We start from the raw sequence: 21,337 nt of genomic DNA, 5'->3' as shown, positions 1-21,337 counted from the left end.
TCCCAAAATAGGTGACACTGGAAACAAGGATAGGGATAAGGTTAACCTTGGCACCATTTTGAAATCATGTCAAGACCACGGTGAGTATTCATACACAATTTTTGTTCAAACAGTATTTGCATCATCTGTGAAAAGTCTCAATGTATCAGTAAAATTGTCTGCTAGGTCATCAATAGAAAACACGAACAACAAGGGTCGCATTACACTTCCCTGGCACACTGTTGAGTTCGTTCTACGTCTGTTGGTGAACCCAGCCTAGACAACGAGCTGCACCCTATGTTCCTACTTACATATCGTAGCAAACCAAGACCATTGTCCCACAGTTTTGACTTCTACAGAAGGTAGAATAGCTTCTACAGCCGGCCGGTGTGGCCAAGCGGTTCTAGGCGCTTCAGCCTGGAACCGCGCGACCGCTACGGTCGCAGGTTCGAATCCTGCCTCGAGCATGGATGTGTGTGATGTCCTTAGGTCAGTTAGGTTTAAGTAGTTCTAAGTTCTAGGGGACTGATGACCTCAGATGTTAAGTCACATAGTGCTCAGAGCCATTTGAACCATTTGAGCTCCCACAACACATTAATATAATTATTTGAGCTTCAGGAAAAAGCTTTAATCTGGCATCCATGTCCATATGTGGGACGATAATACATAATACAGTCTCAGAACACAATGATGGCCGTTCTTTACATTGAATAACATTACTGAAGTAGTCGCAACTATTTATAGTTCTTGCACTGGATGCACAGAAGCATTTTAGCCTAATATGACAGTCAGGAATAGCCTTTCATTAGCTCACTGGTCTATCTGAACTATGATGAAGGTGCTATCAGAGCGGGTGAGCGGCCCTGCACTCTGGTGTAAGTCGATTTCCTTGCAATCGCGGTGTACAGCACTTCTGGAGAGCGTGTCTTTGTCTATCATTTGTGGCTGCGTCTGGCTATGACTTTCTTTAGCTTGTGGTTACGTCGTGAGGTACCAACATTACCACGGGACCTCACTCTTCATATGACACTACATCCCTCTCCACAAAACCATGTGTCGAGCACTGTCGTTTTCATCATACTGTCTGCACCCCGGTGTCCACCTTGCGAGCGACCAGGAACACTGGGTGCAGAACTGGCCACAAGGTGCCCCCCCCCCCTCCCCGCTGCCTACATCTAGTGACCAAGAAACCATTAGGCCGAGGGTGAAAAGCAGCAGTAGTTATATAGTTATGCTGTTGTTGGTACATAAGTGTTGAAAAATTACTGGTGTGAACGCTGGTCTTCTTGTCCACCTTGTCAGTGGAGTCACACTTCAAGAAGACCAGAGCTCCTCTGAAGCAAACAGGGTTGCCTAATATGATCATCAGACAACTATGGGCAAAAGCACCAGTGCCAACTAGACTATATAGACTGTGTAAAATGCATAGGAGGGTGTCCCCCTACGGTAGCGATGGGGCACCTACATATGCAATAGCCAAGTACCTGAAAAACCTGCTGTCTCGGTATGTGGGGAAGTGTGTTCACCACATTCGAATCTCAGAAGACTTCCTGCAATGCCTCAAGCAACTACGCATCATAGATTCAGAAACCATGGTTAGTTTTGATACGGTATCACTGTTCACTGGGGTCACACTGAAAGACTCACTAAAACTGATAGCGGAGAAATTTGACGGTGCTCTGTTGGACCTGTTCAAGCGTACTCTGACATCCACGTATTTCTTGTTCGGGAACCAATATTACAAGCAAAACTGAAGTTGTAGCTATGGGTAGCCCATGTCTCCTACGGTTGCCCAGATGTTTATGGAGGGATCTCAGGAGAGGACATTAGGGAGAGCCAGATATAAAATACCACGCTTCTTCAGGTATGTGGATGATACCTTTGTGATCTGGCCTCATGGGAAGGACAGGCTCAATGACCTCCTTGAAAATCTTTAGTCATGCCACGCAAGTATCAAGTTCACCATAGAACTGGAGAAGAATAGCCAGCTGTCGTTTCTGGATGTACTAGTCAAAAGGAAATCAGATGGATCAATTGGCCACAATGTGTATCGAAAACCAACACAAACTGATTTATATCTACAGGCCAGCAGCTGTCACCACCCTGTGCATAAGAATGGGGTACTTAAGATATTGGTCCACAGAGCAGGTGCCCTGTCAGACCACGAGAGTCTACCCATAGAAATAGAACATCTTAAAACTGTGTTCTGCAAAAATGGATATACGACCAAATAAACTGCGGCGGCACTCCAACCACAGGCTACACCACACGTTCCAGAAGCAGAGCAAGGTGAAGCAAAGAAGGTGGCGTTTCTGCCCTATGCTGGTTCTATTTCTGCCAGAATCAGTAGGATTCTCCGTGAACGCAATATCAAGTGTGTTTTTCGTCCATCCAGCAAGATCGGAGGACTGGTGGGGAGTGTTGAAGACGACACGAGTTTACGAAAACCAGGGATTTATCATGTACCTTGCGAAGTGGCTTGTCTACCTTGGCCAGACGACAGTGCATATCAGGTGCAAAGAACATTAGAGGCACGCCCGATTAAGACAGGTGATGAAGTCAGCCATTGCTGAACACAGTCTAGAACTAGATCATACCATCAATTATGATGAAACCAAGATTCTAACTCAGGCACCCAGATAATGGGACAAAGTTATAAGGGAATCGACTGAGATAAAAGTGACTGACAATCTCATGAACCTCGACATGGGGTTACAGCTAAGTAGAGCCTGGGAACCTGCTCTGGAATTGTTAAAGGAGCAATGGGGACAGCTGCATCTCACCACGAATAGAAGAACGAAAGGCTTGGATGTAGAAAACGATCAACAGAGTGCCAGGCGCAGCGGGCCGAAGATGAAACGTCCAGGAGGGGGTCCAACGGGTGCGGACCGCAGACGGAACATTCAGAATCGCAACGGATCGGAAACGGAACGGCAACGCTCCAGCAGATCGCAGTGAGCGGGAGCCAACGTAAAGGGAACGCCTGGTACCTCAGACGGAATTATAAACGCACCAGACCAAAGGTGGAACACCCAGGAGCGGATCTGGTGGGCGCGGAAAACTGAGGGAACATCCAGAACCGCAGCGGACGGAAAACGGAACGGTAGTGTTCCAGAAAATCGCAGCGGGCAGGCGGGGACCGCAAAGGGAACTCCTGCCACCGCCGGTGGAGAGGGAAGTACACAGACATAAATACTGAACTAGGTCCACTCGAGGAGCAGTCCCATGTCGCACCTGATGAAGGTTACGAGCTATGTTACAGAAATAACGAGCAAATACGACGCCGATATCCGACATAACATCCGACAACCCACAATGTCATTAAATCGCCGGTAAAGCCAAGTTCCCCTTTAGCATTTGGTCTATTACTGGAGCACCTGTTTGTGACCCAGCTCTTCATGGACTTCTGCAATACATGAGCCATGGATGGTCTCACAGTTTGAGAGAAATCCCCCTCCCCGCCAGTGGCTTGTCGCTGCTTCTCCCACTGTAATATGCTATCAGTATAATCAAGTGTCCTGATGCTGCATACAGAGAATGACGATGCACAGATTGTGATTCCTCGGACCCTCGACTGGATAGTTTTGTCTTTATTACACAAAAGCCACTGGGGCGTAGCAGCTCACCCGATGCCATGGCATCCACGTTTAAAGTACCTACAACGTTCATTGAAATATAAGTATCTCACTGATTGATGACTGTCACTTCCTTATGGTAAAATAGAGCGCGCGCGGTTGAGCACATGACTACATATCGCTGCGCCGTCTGTATAGGCCTAACGATACATCTGCGCATGCGCGCTGGGTTTACTAACTTTTTGTCTGTTGAGTTTACAATACATTAGGAGAAGGAAATGATGAACTGACACATGCAGTAGAATGCCATTTACGTAAGATGAAGACGAGGAAGAGGGAACTGGCACGAGCTGTAACTCCTGGAACTTGTAATCGCCTTGTATATTCAATGCTTGAAAAAGTAAGACATTTCAAAAGTGACCGTGCAATGCGGAGGACACGAGGTTTTTCAACGACTGGATTCCATGCCGAATGCAATTCAAAACCGCCGTCTCGATTTATAAGAGACTCACTGTCAGACAGTCGTTTTTCCACGGATTCATTAACAACAGAACTCCAAAAGTTACACGTATGCGCCACAATTTTTGTCTCACTGTAATTCATTACGTGACCAGTGGAAATACAGTGTTCGGTGATGGCAGACTTACGAGGCTGAAGGAGGCGAGTATGCCGTTGATGTTCTACAACGCGATCCTGCACAGTACGCGTTGTTTGCCCTATATAAGATTTGCCGCATTCGCACGGTATCCTGTAAGCACCTGCCTTGCGCAGCTCTAGGTCACCTTTGACAGATCCCAACAGTGACGAAATTTTTGCAGGAGGGCGAAAGATTGCTTTCGCTTTATATTATCTTAGTATTCTCCCTATTTGCGCTGAAATATTACCAACGTATGGTAAATAGGCAGTCGTTTTAAAGGCCTCTTCCTCTTTTCTGCTCTATCGTTTACAGGTCTGCAGCGCTCTCTCCACTTGCTGCGACATTCAGAAATACAGTCTGCACGTGCTCCAGTTCCGCCTGCAAAGTATCCGTGTCAGAGATGACGTGGGCTCTTTGAATCAAGGTCTTCAAAACACCCATCGCTTGTGCCGGAGGGTAGCAACTAGCGGCTTGCAAGTAAAGGACTGTGTGAGTGGGCTTTCTATATACTGAATAACCAAGTGTGCAAGTGTGCGTCGCACCAAGACGTCTAAACATGGCAGGCAACCCTCCTTCCCCACCTCCATAATAAATTTTATGTTTTCGTGTATGGAGTTTCGATGTTATAGGAACTCTCGCAGACGATTCAAACCAAGGGGTCAAAACTACAAAACTATCGTCAACATATCGCCAAAATACTGTTGGTTTAAAAGGTGAGTGCTCGCTCCTCAAATTTTTCCATAAAATGTTTGGCCACCAGGGGACACAAAGGACTTCCCATGGCGACACCGTATGATTGCTCATAAAACTAGTTGTTAAATAAAAAATACGTAGAGGAGAGGGTGTGCTCAAACAGCGCTGTAACGTCAGCTCCAAACCTATTGCCAATGAGATGTAGTGAGTCCATAAGAGGTACATTTGTAAAAAGTGAAACCACATCAAAACTGACAAACAAGTCATTACTTTGCAGCTGCAATAACTTCAGTCTGCTGATAAATAAATAGAACTCTTCATGTGATGTGGACATTTTCCCACCATTAGTTTGAGCAAAAACACGCCAAGTACTTTGCTAAGTCGTAGGTGGCTGCCCCAATATTACTCACAATTGGACGTAATTGCACGTTATCCTTGTGGATCTTAGGCAATCCATACAGCCTAGGTGGAACTGAACCACTTGGTTTGAGTCTCTTAATTACCTCCTTTGGTAAGGAACTGTTAGTCAGAAGTTCTGCTGTTCTCGCACCACTCGGGTTGCAGGATCCTTATCGATTTTGCGATGTGTTGAGTCGCTTAATAAAACATTAATCTTATTAATATAGTCCTCCCGTAGCATTAAAACTGTAGCATTACCTTTGTCCGATTTAAGTACGACTGTATCCGGGTCTGCTCGCAAATTCCGGCGCACTTGCTCAACTCAACCTGTAGCAAGACGGCGTATAGCTGCTTCGATGTAATGAAGCACAGTGAAACAAAAGTAGTGGCCCATAGGTCTAACTTTTGGGGGTCTATTATTAATGGATCCGTGGAAATATCACTGTCTGACATGAGTCTCTTATTAATCGAGACGGCGGTTTTGAATTGCATTCGGCATGGAATCCAGTCATTGAAAAACTTCGTGCCCTTCGTAGTAGTACTGTGACAGAATGGAACTGATATCGATGCGGCGGGTTTTCACCACGGAGGGCGCGCGCGCAGTAGAATCGAACGCTCTGAAGTAGCGCACACGCAACGCCAAGTGAATCCACCAAGCATGTGCCGGTGCATTTTCGCCAGTATCATCTGAAGATGTCCAGAAGACTCTGAGCCGAAATATTGCGGCAGGTCTTCCGAAATTTTGTGGAAGGTGTATGGAATTGTTTAAAAGAAACATATCGTCTCTGGGACTGAGGGAAACAAGAGACCGGAGCGCAATATAGCTTTTTGAAGAAACTGAGATAATTGTGACTGTCATGTGAAGAAACACAAAGAATTAAAGACATTAGCTCCATTGGGCATTGGGAATGGGACATACTGAAAATTTGTACCGCACCGGGATTCGAACTCAGGTCTCCTGCTCACTAGGCAGATGCGCTGACTACTACGCCATCTGGAAACGGATGTCACCACAGTCGCACAGACCACCCTAATACACCTACCCGTCAGACCCAAATTCTGAACTTATACCACACACTACTGATATAGTGCCCCCACTCAGCTTCATTACTCGCGGCATCTCGCCGACTCTCATAAGATTTCGAACTTGCTGTGCGTCTGCACTTAAGAGGGTATTGCTCGTCATCGCCTTAATTATGTATGTGGTGCTTATTCTTTCGGACCTGTCCGAAACAACAGACATCACGTATATCAAATGAAGACGGGTTAGTGCCCACCAGGTCCGCGGCATCCTATGACTCTACGTGCGTCCTAGATCTTGACAAAAGGCGATCACTTCAGAAAGCTCAGGTTTTATTGGGTGGGTACGAGTTTGGCTAACGAGGCTTTCCAAAGCTGGGGACAGGTGTGCACCGGTAGTCGTCTGTAACTGTAAGATCAGTGCAAACTTCAACGACCACAGTTCGGCAAGGAAGTGGAACACTGTGTGTCACGGGGATCCATGTTTGAGCTGAAGGGCTCGGCCCTCGAGGATAGTACACACCTCGTCAGAAAACAACCTCAGGTTGTGCTGTGTGCCGATGGAGTGGGTACCTGTTGAGGCGAAACGTGTCTTTAGTAGGTAGACCCCGGAGAAGCTGCCACATCTCAGTTATGTATAAGGCTTCACCAAGATAACTATGCTATATATGCGCACATCGTTCTTACGCTAGCCGCTCGTGAGTTCGAAGTGGCTCATGATTTAATAAAGAAAAATTGTTCCAATGGATCAGATGGACCTGTTCATCAAAGAGAGCTCCACAGACTATCCCTCCAGAGTAATTAACAATCTATATAAGAAGCGTGGATAGTAGACGGGTACGGCTGCATAAAAATGTATTTTTAGCTATTAAAATGTGAGGACTGAAGTTTGAAAATATGTTTCCCACCTATCGCTCTGGAATGTACAGGTGTTGGACTAGACTAAATAAACAACGCGAAAACTGCATGCTTGAACGTAAATAGAGATGCTAGCCGTATCTGCAGAGAGCGCTGCTGTATTTGCCCACGAACGCCAACTTGTGCAACGCCCTCAGTAAGTTTCAAGTTTCAGTTTGGTCGGAACAGTGTTCTTTGTAGTTGTTAGTGCATTATGTTGGAGCCAAGTGAGCTCGAACGTAAGAAAATTGTTGGAGCTCCGTAACCGAGGTAGCCGACGTATTCGGTGTTTCAGCATATACCATATCAAAGATTTACGAGTATATTGCATACAGAGAAAGCGGAGAAACATCAGATGCTAAGCCACAAGGCGGACGGAACAGTAAATTTATTGATAATGACAGAAGGCAATTGAAGACGATCGTGACGAAAAATAAGAGGACGACAGCTGCAAAAGGCACTACAGAACTGTCGCACCTGTAAACATGAACACCAAACCACACGAAGCCTGGTGCTATAGGGCGAAATAGAATTCCAAAACTACTCATTAGTAAAACAAATTCCCGCAATGATGATGAAGCTATAAAAACGTCAAATATCATTACTCCGCGGAAGCTCTGTAGAAGTATGTCTGAGAAGGCCGCGCGCAAAATCGCGATTTAGCGGCGGGACGGGAGGGAAGTACTGAATCTCAGTTCCTATTTGAGCTAGGAACGTGGTGTAAAACGCTTTTGGTTTAGTCCAGACCAGCAGCCATTTGCATTGCCATTCGAGCATCTATTTTATTGCAGCTATGTTACAGTCTATTGAGCAAAGTCTGAAAGTCGAACCGGGGCTGACACCCATGGAAGTTGTGTGAATCGATTAATTCCTATTCCAAAATATTTTAATGAGGATGAAATTAATGCTTAGCTAATGCCGGCATGTGTATGTGCACATTTCGGATTTTGTGTGGAAAAACGTGGAAAACAGGTTTTTAAAGCGCGCCTCTTATATATTTTACACGCGTACGAATCGTTCAAATTTTGCTACGGAAGATAAATGGATAAACTCAAAATGAATTTTTTTTCATCCAATAATCTTTATCGATTGTCAAGATACTATAGTTGACAGACGAGCTAAATCTAGCACGTAAAATTCTGTCTTATGTGTACTGAATGGGTGGAAACGGTTTAAAGTGATTCACATAAATAAAAAATGCATTCTTATGATAAAATTGGAAACTCGATTTTAAAAATCTAGCTTCATTCAGTTTTATGAAAGGTTTATCCCTTGCCTCGATATAAGCAACATGGATTCAAAGACAATAAAAAACATACACCGGATCCGTCGTCGCCCGAGTCAACGAAAATCTGCATCGGTTACTAAGCTATGGTTGTATAATGTCAAAATTATGGCATAGTAAAAGTTGAGAACCAGAATAAAAAATCCTCCTATCACGGAACAAAAAAAGGCAAATATGTCGAGGGCTGGGTTAGAAAAGTAAAGGAATGGTTGTCTGGCAAATTCTAAGATATTTGAATCAAAACATCTTGACATGTTCGCGAGTTTTTACGAGATAACCCTACTGTACGAGGACAGTGAGCTCTCTGAACTGTAAGGTGTTGACACACCTTCATCCGCTGATCCTGTGCCCAGAATCCAGAAGATTGTTTCGCCATAGTAAACTACATACTCTTATAATGTCATACGGCTGAAGACCATACATTTAATAGCCAAAAAAGGTTTTTGGTGATAAAATTTCTGGACGTGGATTTGTTCCTGGGTGGATGACATAATGTGTCACGTTACTATACTTGATACGTTGTATTTGTATTACTTGAACTGGTTACTAATATCAGCAAGTAGAAAGGCGCGAATACGTCAAAGTGTTATGATTTAAATGTCTTTGAAGCTGCCAGATAAGTCGAATAGCTAGTTCCCTTCTTCTACAGCCTAAACTCTGTCCAGAAAATACTCGCCATTTTTGTGCTATGATAGGAGAATTTTTCATTCTGGTACAATAAGAGAGGAATGGCATTTGATCGGATGAGTCATGTTTCGCACTGTTTCCAACTTCTGACTGCGTTTACGTCCAGAGAGTGAAGCATTTCAGTGTTTCCTTCATGATTTGGGGAGCTGTACCGCGGTATTCCATGGATCCCGTTGTTATTCTGCAAGGTCGCGTTTCTGCCAAGGATTATGTGAACTTTTTGGCTGATCAGGTCCATCCCATGGTAGGAAGTCCATTCCGTGCAGACGACAGGGCCCCTGTTCGCACAGTTCAGGACTGATTTTCTTAGCACGACGATGAGTTGCTGCACCTGCCATGGCTACCACAGCGACATCTCAGTATTATCGATCCTTTGTGATGTGCTTCGGAGAGAAAGGTGCGTATGTGGGTTCGTAGATTTTCCCGGCGAATGAGATGGTTGAAGGTCCCTCGGGCATGCAGCTGGGTTGACTGGTCGTTGTAGAACGAATTTTCGACGGCGTAACGTGCCATCATCATCAGGTTACTCCTGTTGACTGACGTCCTAGGCCGGCTGGTGGTGTGGTATATATGCCTGTCGCCTCTCCCCTCCTCTGACTCTGCGTATGGACCGAGGGATGTGCAGGCCGCGGTGGTGGGGGTAGCTTGCGCTTACGAGATGACTGATGGGCGTCAGTACGCATGCAGAACTTTTATTGCTGGATTCCACGCTTGGCTGAGTTGAAATCCGTTGTCCTTGTTAATAAGGTTCTCGTGCAGCCGGATTTCAGTCGCTTCCTTGTATACACAGTCCCAAAAGCGGGATGTGTTGTGCAGGACTTCTGTGTTCTCGTATTTCATACGATGATTTGTCTCGAGGCAATGTTCTGTGATTGCAGGAGCAGCGGAAACGGGGCACCGCACCCGCCGAAGGCGGCATGCGTACTGACACCCATCAGTCATCTCGTCAGCGCGAGCTACCCCCACCACCGCGAGCTACCCCCACCCCCACAGGCATATATACCACACCACCAGCCGGCCTAGGACGTCAGTCAACAGGAGTAACCTGATAATGATGGCACGTTACGCCGTCGAAAATTCGTTCTACAACGACCAGTCAACCCGGCTGCATGCCCAAGAGACCTTCAAGAAAGGTGCGTGATCGCCATACACCTCCCTAATCGTTACCTGAACTTGGCACTATATTGCAGAAAGAACGGTGTAAGAATACCCTGAATATAAATCATTTACCCACTTCGAGACGATTGGAAGCTATTTTGAATGGCAAAAACGCTTTTGCTACTCTGTCTTAGGCATGGTAAAGTGTTTTTGATGTTTCCATATTTTTGTCCATCTCTATGTCACTATGTCGCCATAATCAACGATTTGGAAATACATGTTAGTAATAGAATCGAAGATCGCTGAAGAAACTGACCCGTTACTTTAAATAAAGCGAGTGCCCTATTCTGAGGAAAAAAAGTTGTACAAGTCTACGTAACCGGCTATATTCATATGATGCTCTCCCTCAGTGGCTGAAAACGGGTTAAGGAGGTCGAAGAGTCCACGTAATCGTAGACCAACAGCATAAGCCATAAGCATGATTACACGCTTCTGCAAGTGTAGGTGCGAAGCAACCACAACGTCATTTTCGGTGACAGACAAACCAGCAACACAAAAGTACCGGGTGGACTAGCCAAACCACTACCAGTGGAGCAGAAAAAATGATAAGGAGAATTCAAAACTTCACCATTAAACAGAAAAATAGGAGGAGAAGTGCAAAGCTGCCAAATCATCCACCAGTCATTTTGTTTGATGAAGCTGGATAGGACAAATGGATGAAGGTACTGTGGTAGAAAAAGTGTCGATAGGAAACACCATTCCTCTTCCAAATTCTCAACTGCCGTACGTCTGCAATCTCGGTAGCAACAAAAACAAGGGCAGTCATAGATAAACCTCGGCAATGAAATGACTCCCATGCGCCAGTAGAGTCTGATAGCTTCAGGGTTCAGTTGGACAAACCAATAATCTTGATACATGGCAGACTCCTGTGCCTGTATCTTCAAGAAACCAATTTTAAAGCCTCTCACACTACTGTACCATGAGGTCACAGTCTCATCTTAGTGGTGAGAGAGCTAAAGGTGAAGTTGCTATTTTCGTTCGTCAATTCTTCTCCTTATCCCAGCTGGCAGGCAGTATCTGCAACACTGGAGGAACTGTGTCATATGTAATGAAGCTCCCTATTTCTGCCCCAAATGGTGAATTACTTTCTGAAGCTATTCAAGATCTTACTGAACAGCCTCCCTCCAGTCCCTTCTTCCTTTGTGGAGACCTTAATGCTTTTATTGTGCTGAGGATATCTACAGCAGATGTACTCTCAGTCGAACTGTTAAGGATCTTATTTCGTCAGAAGCATTACGTCTTCTGAACAAGGGCAGACAACTCTCTTTGGTTCTACCATGGGATCGTTCTCCGATAGATCTATACTGCCCTAACCTCAGTCAGTGGGACGGTACATGCAATTCAGTGACCAGTTCCCTATCTAGATACATCTAGCGAAGCAGACAGCCTAAGTCGGTTCTAAATGAGACTTTGCAAGCTATACAGAAACTGAAACTTCCTGGCAGATTAAAACTGTGTGCCCGACCGAGACTCGAACTCGGGACCTTTGCCTTTCGCGGGCAAGTGCTCTACCAACTGAGCTACCGAAGCACGACTCACGCCCGGTCTCACAGCTCCACTTTTGCCAGTGTCTCGTCTCCTACCTTCCAAATCTGCCAGGAAGTTTCATATCAGCGCACACTCCGCTGCAGAGTGAAAATCTCATTCTATACAGAAACTGTCTGCATCTGAATGTCGATACAGTGACCAGGAGTGCGCAGATCACATTACGGTGGTAATCAATCCATCCCAAAGTCTTCACGAAATATTTGGAGCCCTCTTACTACATGGTGATTTGGCGAGTGCATCTCTGCAATCACGGTCAGACGGATGGTTCAGTGTCCGACAAATTGCAGAGACCCTCGCATCTTTCCGTGTAACCTCTCTATTATGTCACATAAATGTTCGATTGGATTCACGTCGGACGATATGGGTGGCCAAAACTGTTCACTCCAATTGTCTAGAGTGTTCTTCAAACCAATCAAGAACAACTGTGATCCGGTGACATGGCGCATTGTCATTCCTTAAAAATTCCATCCTTGTCTCGAGACATGAAGTCCACAAATGGCTGAGAATGGTCTCCAAGTAGCTGAACATCCAGAGGGGTCAGTCCATTCAGTATAAATCCAGACCACACCATTATGAAACAACCAGCAGCTTGCACAGGGCCTTGTTAACAAGTTGGGTGTATGGTTTCGTGAGATCCGCGGCAGACTCGAAGCCTATCATCAGCTCTTACTAACTGAAATCGGCACTAATTTGACCATACCACGGTTTTTCAATCGTCGAGTGTCCAACCGAGATGGTCACCACACCAGAGGAGGCGCCTCAGGCGATGTGCTGTTAGCAAAGGCACCCGCGTCCGTCGTCTGCTGCCACAGCCCATTAACGCCGCCAAATTGCGCCGTTCTGTCATAATGAATCCTTTCGTCGTACGTCATACACTCATTTATGTGGTTATTTCATGCAATGTTGCTTCTCTGTTCACACTGACAACTCTACGCAAACGTCGTTAAGTGAAGAACGTCGGCCACTGCGTTATCAGTGGTGAGAGGCAATGCCTGAAATTTTGTAATATAGGGACACCCGTAACACTGTGAATCTCGGAATATTAAATTCCCTAACGATTACCGAAATCGAATGTCCCATCGGTCTAGCTACAGCTACCATTACACGTTCAAAGTCTTTTAATTCCCATAATCACTTGGGAAATCTCTTCGCATGAATCACCTGAGTGCAAGTGACAGCTCCGCCAATTCACTGCGCTTTGTACCCCGTGTACGCCATACTCTCGCCATCTGTGTAGGTGCGTATCACTATCCCATGACTTTCATCACTTCATTGTAGTTGTACACCTGTGGATCTTTTTACTAAGTATGTGCCCCATGTTCCTTTTATTTACGTTCAAGGTCAACTGCCAGAGCCTGCACCACTCATCACCACACTGCTGGTCATGTGCGAAGGGATACTGTCTTCTGGCGTTGCTACTTTCCTATAGACAATCGCGTTGTCAGCATACAGTCTTAATTAGATTCCAGCACTTTTTATTTTAGGTCATTTATATACAATGTAAACATTAACGGTGCTATCACACTTCCTGGGGTACTCCAGAGATTGCCTTCAGATCTGTCTATTTTGTTCCGTTAAGAGTGACGTGCTGACTTGTATTTGCAAAGAAGTATTGAATTCACCGCTTTCATGAAGAACAGTGTCCTCTAAGTAGTATTTGGTTCACGTGTCTAAAATTTCAAACCTAACAGTCATTAGTTACATATATTATTTTTATGCTGTCATTTATTCACACATAGGGTATGCAGTTAACGCCAAAATTATACAAAAAAGACAACTTACTTTGAATAATTTAATAATTTTCATATAACAATGTTTCCATATTATATCGATTCACACCTTATATACACATTTTTTCCAAGTGAAATAACATTGCATGCAAATTAAAAGTTTGCTTGACCGGTTTTCTCTTGCGTAACTGCATTTTTCAGTATTTTGAAAAAAGATTTTGCATTATTCAAAAAATTTCCATTAACAATTTCTTATATACTTGAAAGCAACATATTCTAACAAATTAATGTAAAATAACTTTACAATTGCTGTTTTCTTACGTATTAGGACATTACTACTAGTTGCCACCCGTAAAGCAAAGCAATTATAATTTACATAATCAAGAACATTACTCTGAAACATTATGTCAATAGAGGTCAAAACATGAATCGAAATGAGTATTCGCATTTCTAATGTCATTTTTATTAAAGTTACTTGAATGAAAATGTGTAAATACTTTGTCAACCACAAACTTTACAAATTAGTGTATAAAATGTAATAGCATGTGAAACATTAATTATTAGTGAACTCATTCAAAACAGCTCACATAGTTTGTAATTCTTGGACCATGTTGGCGTTTGGAAGAATGGGGAGCGAGATGTATTGATGTATGACCCATTGTACGCTACATAATTGTGAACTGGCCAAGGCTGATGACGTACAGTCGTTCTATCACGCACGAAGTCGTAACAGTAAGTAAAATTGTTACTGAAACAAAATCAAAAAATGTTGTTTATACGACTGAATGCTGAACATACGAAGATGCCCTCGAATTTTTTGTAAAAGATGTTAAAGTTTTTTTTAGATAAAAGAGACGTCACTAACATTCTCCAACTCTATTCTTTATGACTACATATTAATATCTGAACATAGTCAACCTTGCAACGAATACAATTCTTTCGAGATACCAGTTCGTTGATACCACCACCGTAGCATGTTTTAGTCCTTTGACGAAATAATAACCTCATCACTGCTTGCACCTTTTCATGGCTATCAAAGTGAAGTCCTCGAAGGTGTTCTTTAGGTTTTGGATACAGATGAAAAGCGGATGGGGCCAATTCGGGACTGTGTGGAGCATGGCCGGTGTCAGTGACCCAAGGCGTCTGGTTGTAGCAAATGTCGCAGTGCTCATGTGCCGCCCGACATTATCATCCTGAAGCAGAGGGTGCCTCGTGTGTGGACGGATTTTCAGAATTCGAAACTTGATTACAGCACCGCTGTTTCTCACACACCGACTTAAAAATGGCTCTGAGCACTATGGGACTCAACTGCTGAGGTTATTAGTCCCCTAGAACTTAGAACTAGTTAAACCTAACTAACCTAAGGACATCACAAACATCCATGCCCGAGGCAGGATTCGAACCTGCGACCGTAGCGGTCTTGCGGTTCCAGACTGCAGCGCCTCTAACCGCACGGCCACTTCGGCCGGCACACCGACTTAGTTACGCTAGACACAGCCATATATACGCCTTTAGTGGCGGCGGGTTGCAAATATGTAGAAGTAAAGAATAAAGATGTAGATTGTTATAATGTTTGTTTCACACTCTAAGACAAAAGAAGACGACTGACCACCAAGATATTAGCCGAATGGTGCGGAAATCGGTAGCTGTTTTGTACATACACATACATTACTGGCCATTAAAATTGCTACATCACGAAGATGACATGCTACAGATGCGAAATTTAACCGACAGGAAGAAGATGCTGTGATATGCAAATGATTAGCTTTTTAGAGCATTCACACAAGGTTGGCGCCGGTGGCGACAACTACAACGTACTGACATGAGGCAACTTTCCAACCGATTTCTCATACACGAACAGCAGTTGACCGGCGTTGCCTGGTGAAACGTTGTTGTGATGCCTCGTGTAAGGAGAAGAAATGCGTACCATCACGTTTCCGACTTTGATCAAGGTCGGATTGTAGCCTATCGCGTTTGCGGTTTATCTTATCGCGACATTGCTGCTCGCGTTGGTCGAGATCCAATGACTGTTAGCAGAATATGGAATCGGTGGGTTCAGGAGGGTAACACGGAACGCCGTGCTGTATTCCAACGGCCTCGTATCACTAGCAGTCGAGATGACAGGCATTTTATCCGCATGGATCGTGCAGCCACGTCTCGATCCCTGATGCGGACGTTTGCAAGACAACAACCACCTGCACGAACAATTCGACGACGTTTGCAGCAGCATGGACTATCAGCTAGGAGACCATGGCTGCGGTTACCCTTGACGATGCATCACAGACAGGAGCGCCTGCGATGGTGTACTCAACGACGAACCTGGGTGCACGAATGGCAAAACGTCATTTTTTCGGATGAATCCAGGTTCTGTTTACAGCATCATGATGGTCGCATCCGTGTTTGGCGACATTGCGGTGAACGCACATTGGAAGCGTGTATTCGTCATCGCCATACTGGCGTATCACCCGGCGTGATGGTATGGGGACATAATTGTCGGATGACTTCGTGAGGGATATTGTGCCAGATTTTGTCCAATTGCACGTTAAATCAACAAAATCCCGATACAGTAGGAGAGTCCTGTCCATAACGTTGTAAACGTTCTCAATTGGGGAAAGATCCGGCTACCTTGCTGGCCAAGGAAGGGTTTGGCAAGCACGAAGACGAGCCGTATAATCTCTCAATGTATGGGAAGTGGCATCATTTTGCTGAAATACAAGCACAGGATGGTTTGCCACGAAAGACAAAAACTGGGCATAGAATATCGTCGACGTAGTGCTGTGCTGTAAGGGTGCCTCGGATGGCAACTAAAGGGGTCCTTGTAGTAAGGGAAATGGCACCCCAGACCATCACTGCTGCTTGTGGGGCCGTATGGTGGGCGACAGTCAGGTTGGATATTCTACCACTGCCCAGGGCGACTCCAGACAAGACTTCGCTGGTCATCGGAACTCAGTTCGAAGCGGGACTCATCACTGAAGACAATTCTACTCAGGGCTATGAGATTCCAGGCTGGATACGTGTTGGGAGACGCCCCGGGATTGTGGTGAGATGCCAACATGACTGTTGCCCGCCATACGGCCCCAGGACCAGAATTTATGGTCTGAGGTGACATTTCGTTCAATAGAATAACACCGTTGGTAGTCATCCGTGGCATCCTTGTAGCACAGTAGTACGTCGACAATATTCTACGCCCAGTTTTTTTCCTTTCAAGGCAAGCCATCCTGGCCTTACATTTCGGTCACCTGCACACAGCGAGAGTTTCTAATGCTTGCCAAACTCCACTCTGGCCGGCTAGGTCACCGGCTCTCTCCCCAGTTGAGAATGTTTGGAGCATTCTGGGCAGGGCTCTCCAACATCTCGGGGTTTGATAATCTTACGCGTCAGTCGGAACGAATTTGGTACCTTATCGCTCAGGATAAGGGCCAGCTCAATTTGTGAAGCTTGAATAAATCATTCACTTTTTCTGAAATTGTAATCATTTGTTTGTCTGTACATGTGCATGAAGTCTACCGATTTCCGAACAGTCGGACAATTCCTTCTTGGTGCGTCCGTTTCTTTCTTACAGCTTATTTAAAAAGCTTACTTAAAAATCTTTAAGTCTTTTCACATAGAATTCGGAGGCATTATTTTTCAGCACCCCCTCGTATGTGAGATGACGTTGGAGACTGAAGAACCTTGGTAATGTTTAGGAAACAATCATCCGTTAGACAATGACAGAAGAAAGTATTTAAGACGAACGTAGACACACTGTCCGGTAAAAAAAGTGAAGCGTCCAGAAGAGGAGGCAGAAACGAAATGACACTTCACGGGTGTATATGACATTTGTGATGAAAAAATCGACTAAAATTTATACTGATCTTGGCAGTATGAGAGCACTTATCAGTACGACGTTGCACACCCTCTGACCTGTGTGCATGCACCGATTCGGTGGAAAGAGCGTCATAAAGATGTGTTTGTGCTCAGAATCACAGTTCTGTGAAAGAACGCTGCACTGAACATCAGTGTTTCAGTAGCCATTTGGAACCAAGAGACTGTGCTATTGCCGGACAACGTATTTCCACTGGACACGCACTGGAGTATAATGGAACTATGATTCTGACCGCAGCTACATCTTTTTAGGACTCCATTATTAAGGGATTGGTGGAAATACGCCTGGCGAAAAATACGATGAACTGTGATAGCGGCTACCAGTTGGACAGTGCGTGGAACCACATGATTTCCACGATTTCTTCTTATCGAAGATGACAGGGGTGTGCCAACGGCCCCAGCGAGCGGTAACACACAGGAGACAGAAGAGTTCCACGGTTCCATCAGCGAGGGTGCTGCCGCCGTAAAGTCTGGTCCGCTTGCCAACTTGATTCTGACGCATGCGTGAAATACTCTCAGAGCGCTATACAGGGCAGAACAGGGCGAGTCTTCGTCCTCCCCCCTCATCTGTCCGGGTCCTCCCCAGCCCCTTCTCCATAGCCATATGCCTTCGTACTCGATAGTACAGTGTTTTCCATAAATGTTCTGTGTCATGCGTCCCCTTTTTTTAAAGTGCTGCGAACAGAAACCAGACTGTCACCATTTTTTTAATTGTGCCTGTCTATTTCCTAAGTGTTTTAATCAGCATCACTAACCCCTTCGTTTTTTATGTTTTCTTGACAACTTTTTCACCATGTACTAGTTTTAAACAGTCACCGTTTATCGCCTCTTTTTGTTGTTATATCTCCTCATTCTGTTATTTAACTTTATTTGTAGGCTGCAGAGTGGGGGATCGAAATACAATAAAGAAAAAAAAAGTCTACGTCAGTGTTCGATGACTCATCTGAAGATGACCGGCAGGTGCTCAGTCGATATATCGTGCCATGAATTAACCGACGATCGGCTGCAAGACCGAAATTTTTTTGAGTATTTAATTCGCCTGGAAATTTCTAAAATTCTCGTTGACCTACGTTCCAGTGGCGTGTACACGTACGAAGTTACATTGACATCATACTTTGGCTTATGAGTGATTAACATTTTTCCTCGGGTACCGTAATTTGAGGAGTATTTTATTGTCAGCATCCAACTGGTCAGTTCTACCCGTTGGGGTAGCTGAGAGCCCTAATGCGCTGCTTCCTGCACTCGAGTAGGCGCGCCGGCCCCGGATCGAATCCGCCAGGCGGATTAACGACGAGAGCTGGTATGCCGGACAGCCTGGATGTAGTTTTTAGGTGGTTTTCCACATCCCGCTAGGTGAATACCTGGCTGGTCGCCACGTTCCACGTCAGTTACACTACTCACTGACATCTGAAATTGTTCGCACTATTTCTCGGCTTACACTAGATGCAGACAGCTGGGTTACCCTACTTACATCCTGGGAGGTTCGGGGTGACGGCAGCAAGGGCATCCGGCCACCCTCTGTATCCAACACTGCCAAACCCGTAATAACAAGGCCAACCCCATGTCGAAGTGGGATAAGGTCCAAAGAAAGAAAGATAAATCCAACTGGTCAGTTCTGCAAGCAACTGCCAATCGTGCAAAGGACAATGCTGATGTCTCAGTTACACAATCTGACAATGCATTTGGAGGCTGCCGAAAATCGAAATTAACCTTCAAAATTTATTAGCCTTCATATTTGTTGTGAAGCTTATATCATTGCAGTATGTAAGCGACCTGTAAGAATCTTTCAATTGATTATATGGAGCTGTACTACTGTGCTGAACTTTCAATAGCTTGGACTGTGACTAGATTTACAGCAACTGTGACTGAATAAATAAAAATAGAAATTTACATTTCCGATCAAACATTCGTCCCTCAAAATTCTCTGTTTAAGGCCTTGTATTAATTGTGTAAATTTGAACTGAAACGTTTGAGATACTCCGTAGATCGATTGTGTCATGTGTGTGTGTGAAGACGCCATTATGTATCTAATCATTAATTTTGCGGAGCTGTGCAGGCGTCGAACAAAGGTTACATTTGTTGAACAGCAATATTTAAAAAAACAGGGAAGTTATTCCACGAGGTGACCTTGATAATGGAAGTCCATTGCAAGCCAAAGGAAACATCTAGTGCAGGTGAAACTAGATAATTGTAAGTTGACAATAAGCTTAATTTGAGAGTGTTTGCCGTGCTGAGTAGCCGTGCGGTCGGAGGCGTCATGTCAGTTCGTGCGGCTCTCCCCCTCCAGAGGTTCGAGTCCTCCATCGGGCGTGGATGTGGGTGTTGTCCTTAGCGTAAGTTAGTTGAAGTTTGATTAAGTAGTATGTAAGCTTAGGGACTGATGACCTCAGCAGTTTGGTCCCATAGAACTTACGACAAATTTCAATTTCAGGGTGTTAAAAAGCCACGTGCCGCACGTAACTATGCCACAGTGTTGTGGTGTCATGTGGCAATAAACTGAAGAACAGACTGTGAGCCAGTTAGTCTCACAGAGAGAGCAGCGGAGAGCCGCGCTTACCCCACTCCTGATATACGCCACCACGATGAGGCCCCTGCAGAGCGCCCAGACGACCACCACCAGCAGCTTCAAAGACCCCATCGAGCAGACGTAATGCCGCGTGAACACTGGCAGCCAGTTTACATATGGCGTCTTATCTGGCGCTATGACGCACGGCATACGGTTACCTCTTCCATTTCTGTGCACCTAGATATCTGTTGCCCTTCATAGTGACACAGTCGACCATTGTGCTAAACTACTAACAAGGCCAACAAGTAAAATGCGTGTATTTAAGGCAAATAAGCCTTCAGCTGCACTACAGAGCATTAAGGTTTGAGAAAGACATATTATGCACTTTGACAATTTTACCATTTTCTGGCCAACATAACAATGTACTCATGATATTCTCTGACATTTAAAGCATTTTCTGACCAGCAAAATAAACTGTAGTCAAGATACTACGCGGTTCAGCCACGTTAATTTCAGCACGCACCTATGTTTCACGTCAATGTGAAACAACCATACATAGACGGCAGGTCGCAGCGCTAGCAGTGGAGGGTATATGAATCATAGGGGAGGGGGGGGGGAGGGGAGGGAGGACGCGGAAAACAGCGGAAATGGAGCGATTTATCTTACGTCCACAAGGGCACGCACATTGCTTTCTGGCAAAGGGATCACGCATTTCCGAAACGGCTTAGTTTGTAGCTGTTCGCGTGCCGCCATGATTAAAATATGCCATGCATGGCAAAATGGTGCTTTCCAAAGTCGGCGCCAAGGCAACTGTGGCGCTCCATGCGCCACAGACGACATAGGAAAACGAGGGCATGAAGAAGTGTACGGGCTAATAGATATGTTACTGAAACTTCCTGGCAGATTAAAACTGTGTGCAGGACCGAGACTCGAACTCGTGATCCCACAGCCTGGGGGATGCTTCCAGAATGAGATTTTCACTCTGCAGCGAGTTCGGGCCTCGGTCCGGCACACAGTTTTAATCTAACAGGAAGTTTCATATCAGCATACACTCCGCTGCAGAGTGAAAATCTCTTTCTAGATATGCAACTGTTGATGAACCATGAGACTACCAAGATTGTCTTCTCAACGACCATTCAGCTAACGTAGCTCCGTAACAAGCGCCTGTTTCATGCAATCATGATGACTGCTGTTCACCAGCGACGAAGGCTGGAATTTGCACGCCTGTACCGCACGCCTGACGTCCACTGATTAGCGAAAAGTGGCCTTTTCAGACGAATCAAGTTCTATGCTCCGTCTGACAGATGGTCGTTTGCTTCTACGGTGTGAAGCATCTTATAGCAAACTTCCAGGAACTAT

At 45.1% G+C, this 21,337-nt stretch overlaps 1 protein-coding gene across 1 annotated transcript in view; it reads right to left on the bottom strand.

Moving 5' to 3' along the window:
• Nucleotides 1-20,150, bottom strand: part of LOC126236782 (uncharacterized) — a 154,702-nt gene extending 134,552 nt beyond the window's left edge. The window contains exon 1 of the mRNA XM_049946363.1: nt 20,030-20,150. Within this exon, the coding sequence (XP_049802320.1) occupies nt 20,030-20,110 (81 nt within the window). The 5' untranslated portion in view covers nt 20,111-20,150. The remainder of the gene's footprint in view (nt 1-20,029) is intronic.
• Between the last annotated feature and the right edge of the window lie 1,187 nt (nt 20,151-21,337).

This window comes from Schistocerca nitens, chromosome 2 (genome assembly GCF_023898315.1).
Source record: "Schistocerca nitens isolate TAMUIC-IGC-003100 chromosome 2, iqSchNite1.1, whole genome shotgun sequence".
NCBI lineage: Eukaryota > Metazoa > Arthropoda > Insecta > Orthoptera > Acrididae > Schistocerca > Schistocerca nitens.
This window is presented reverse-complemented; position numbering and strand designations above follow the sequence as displayed.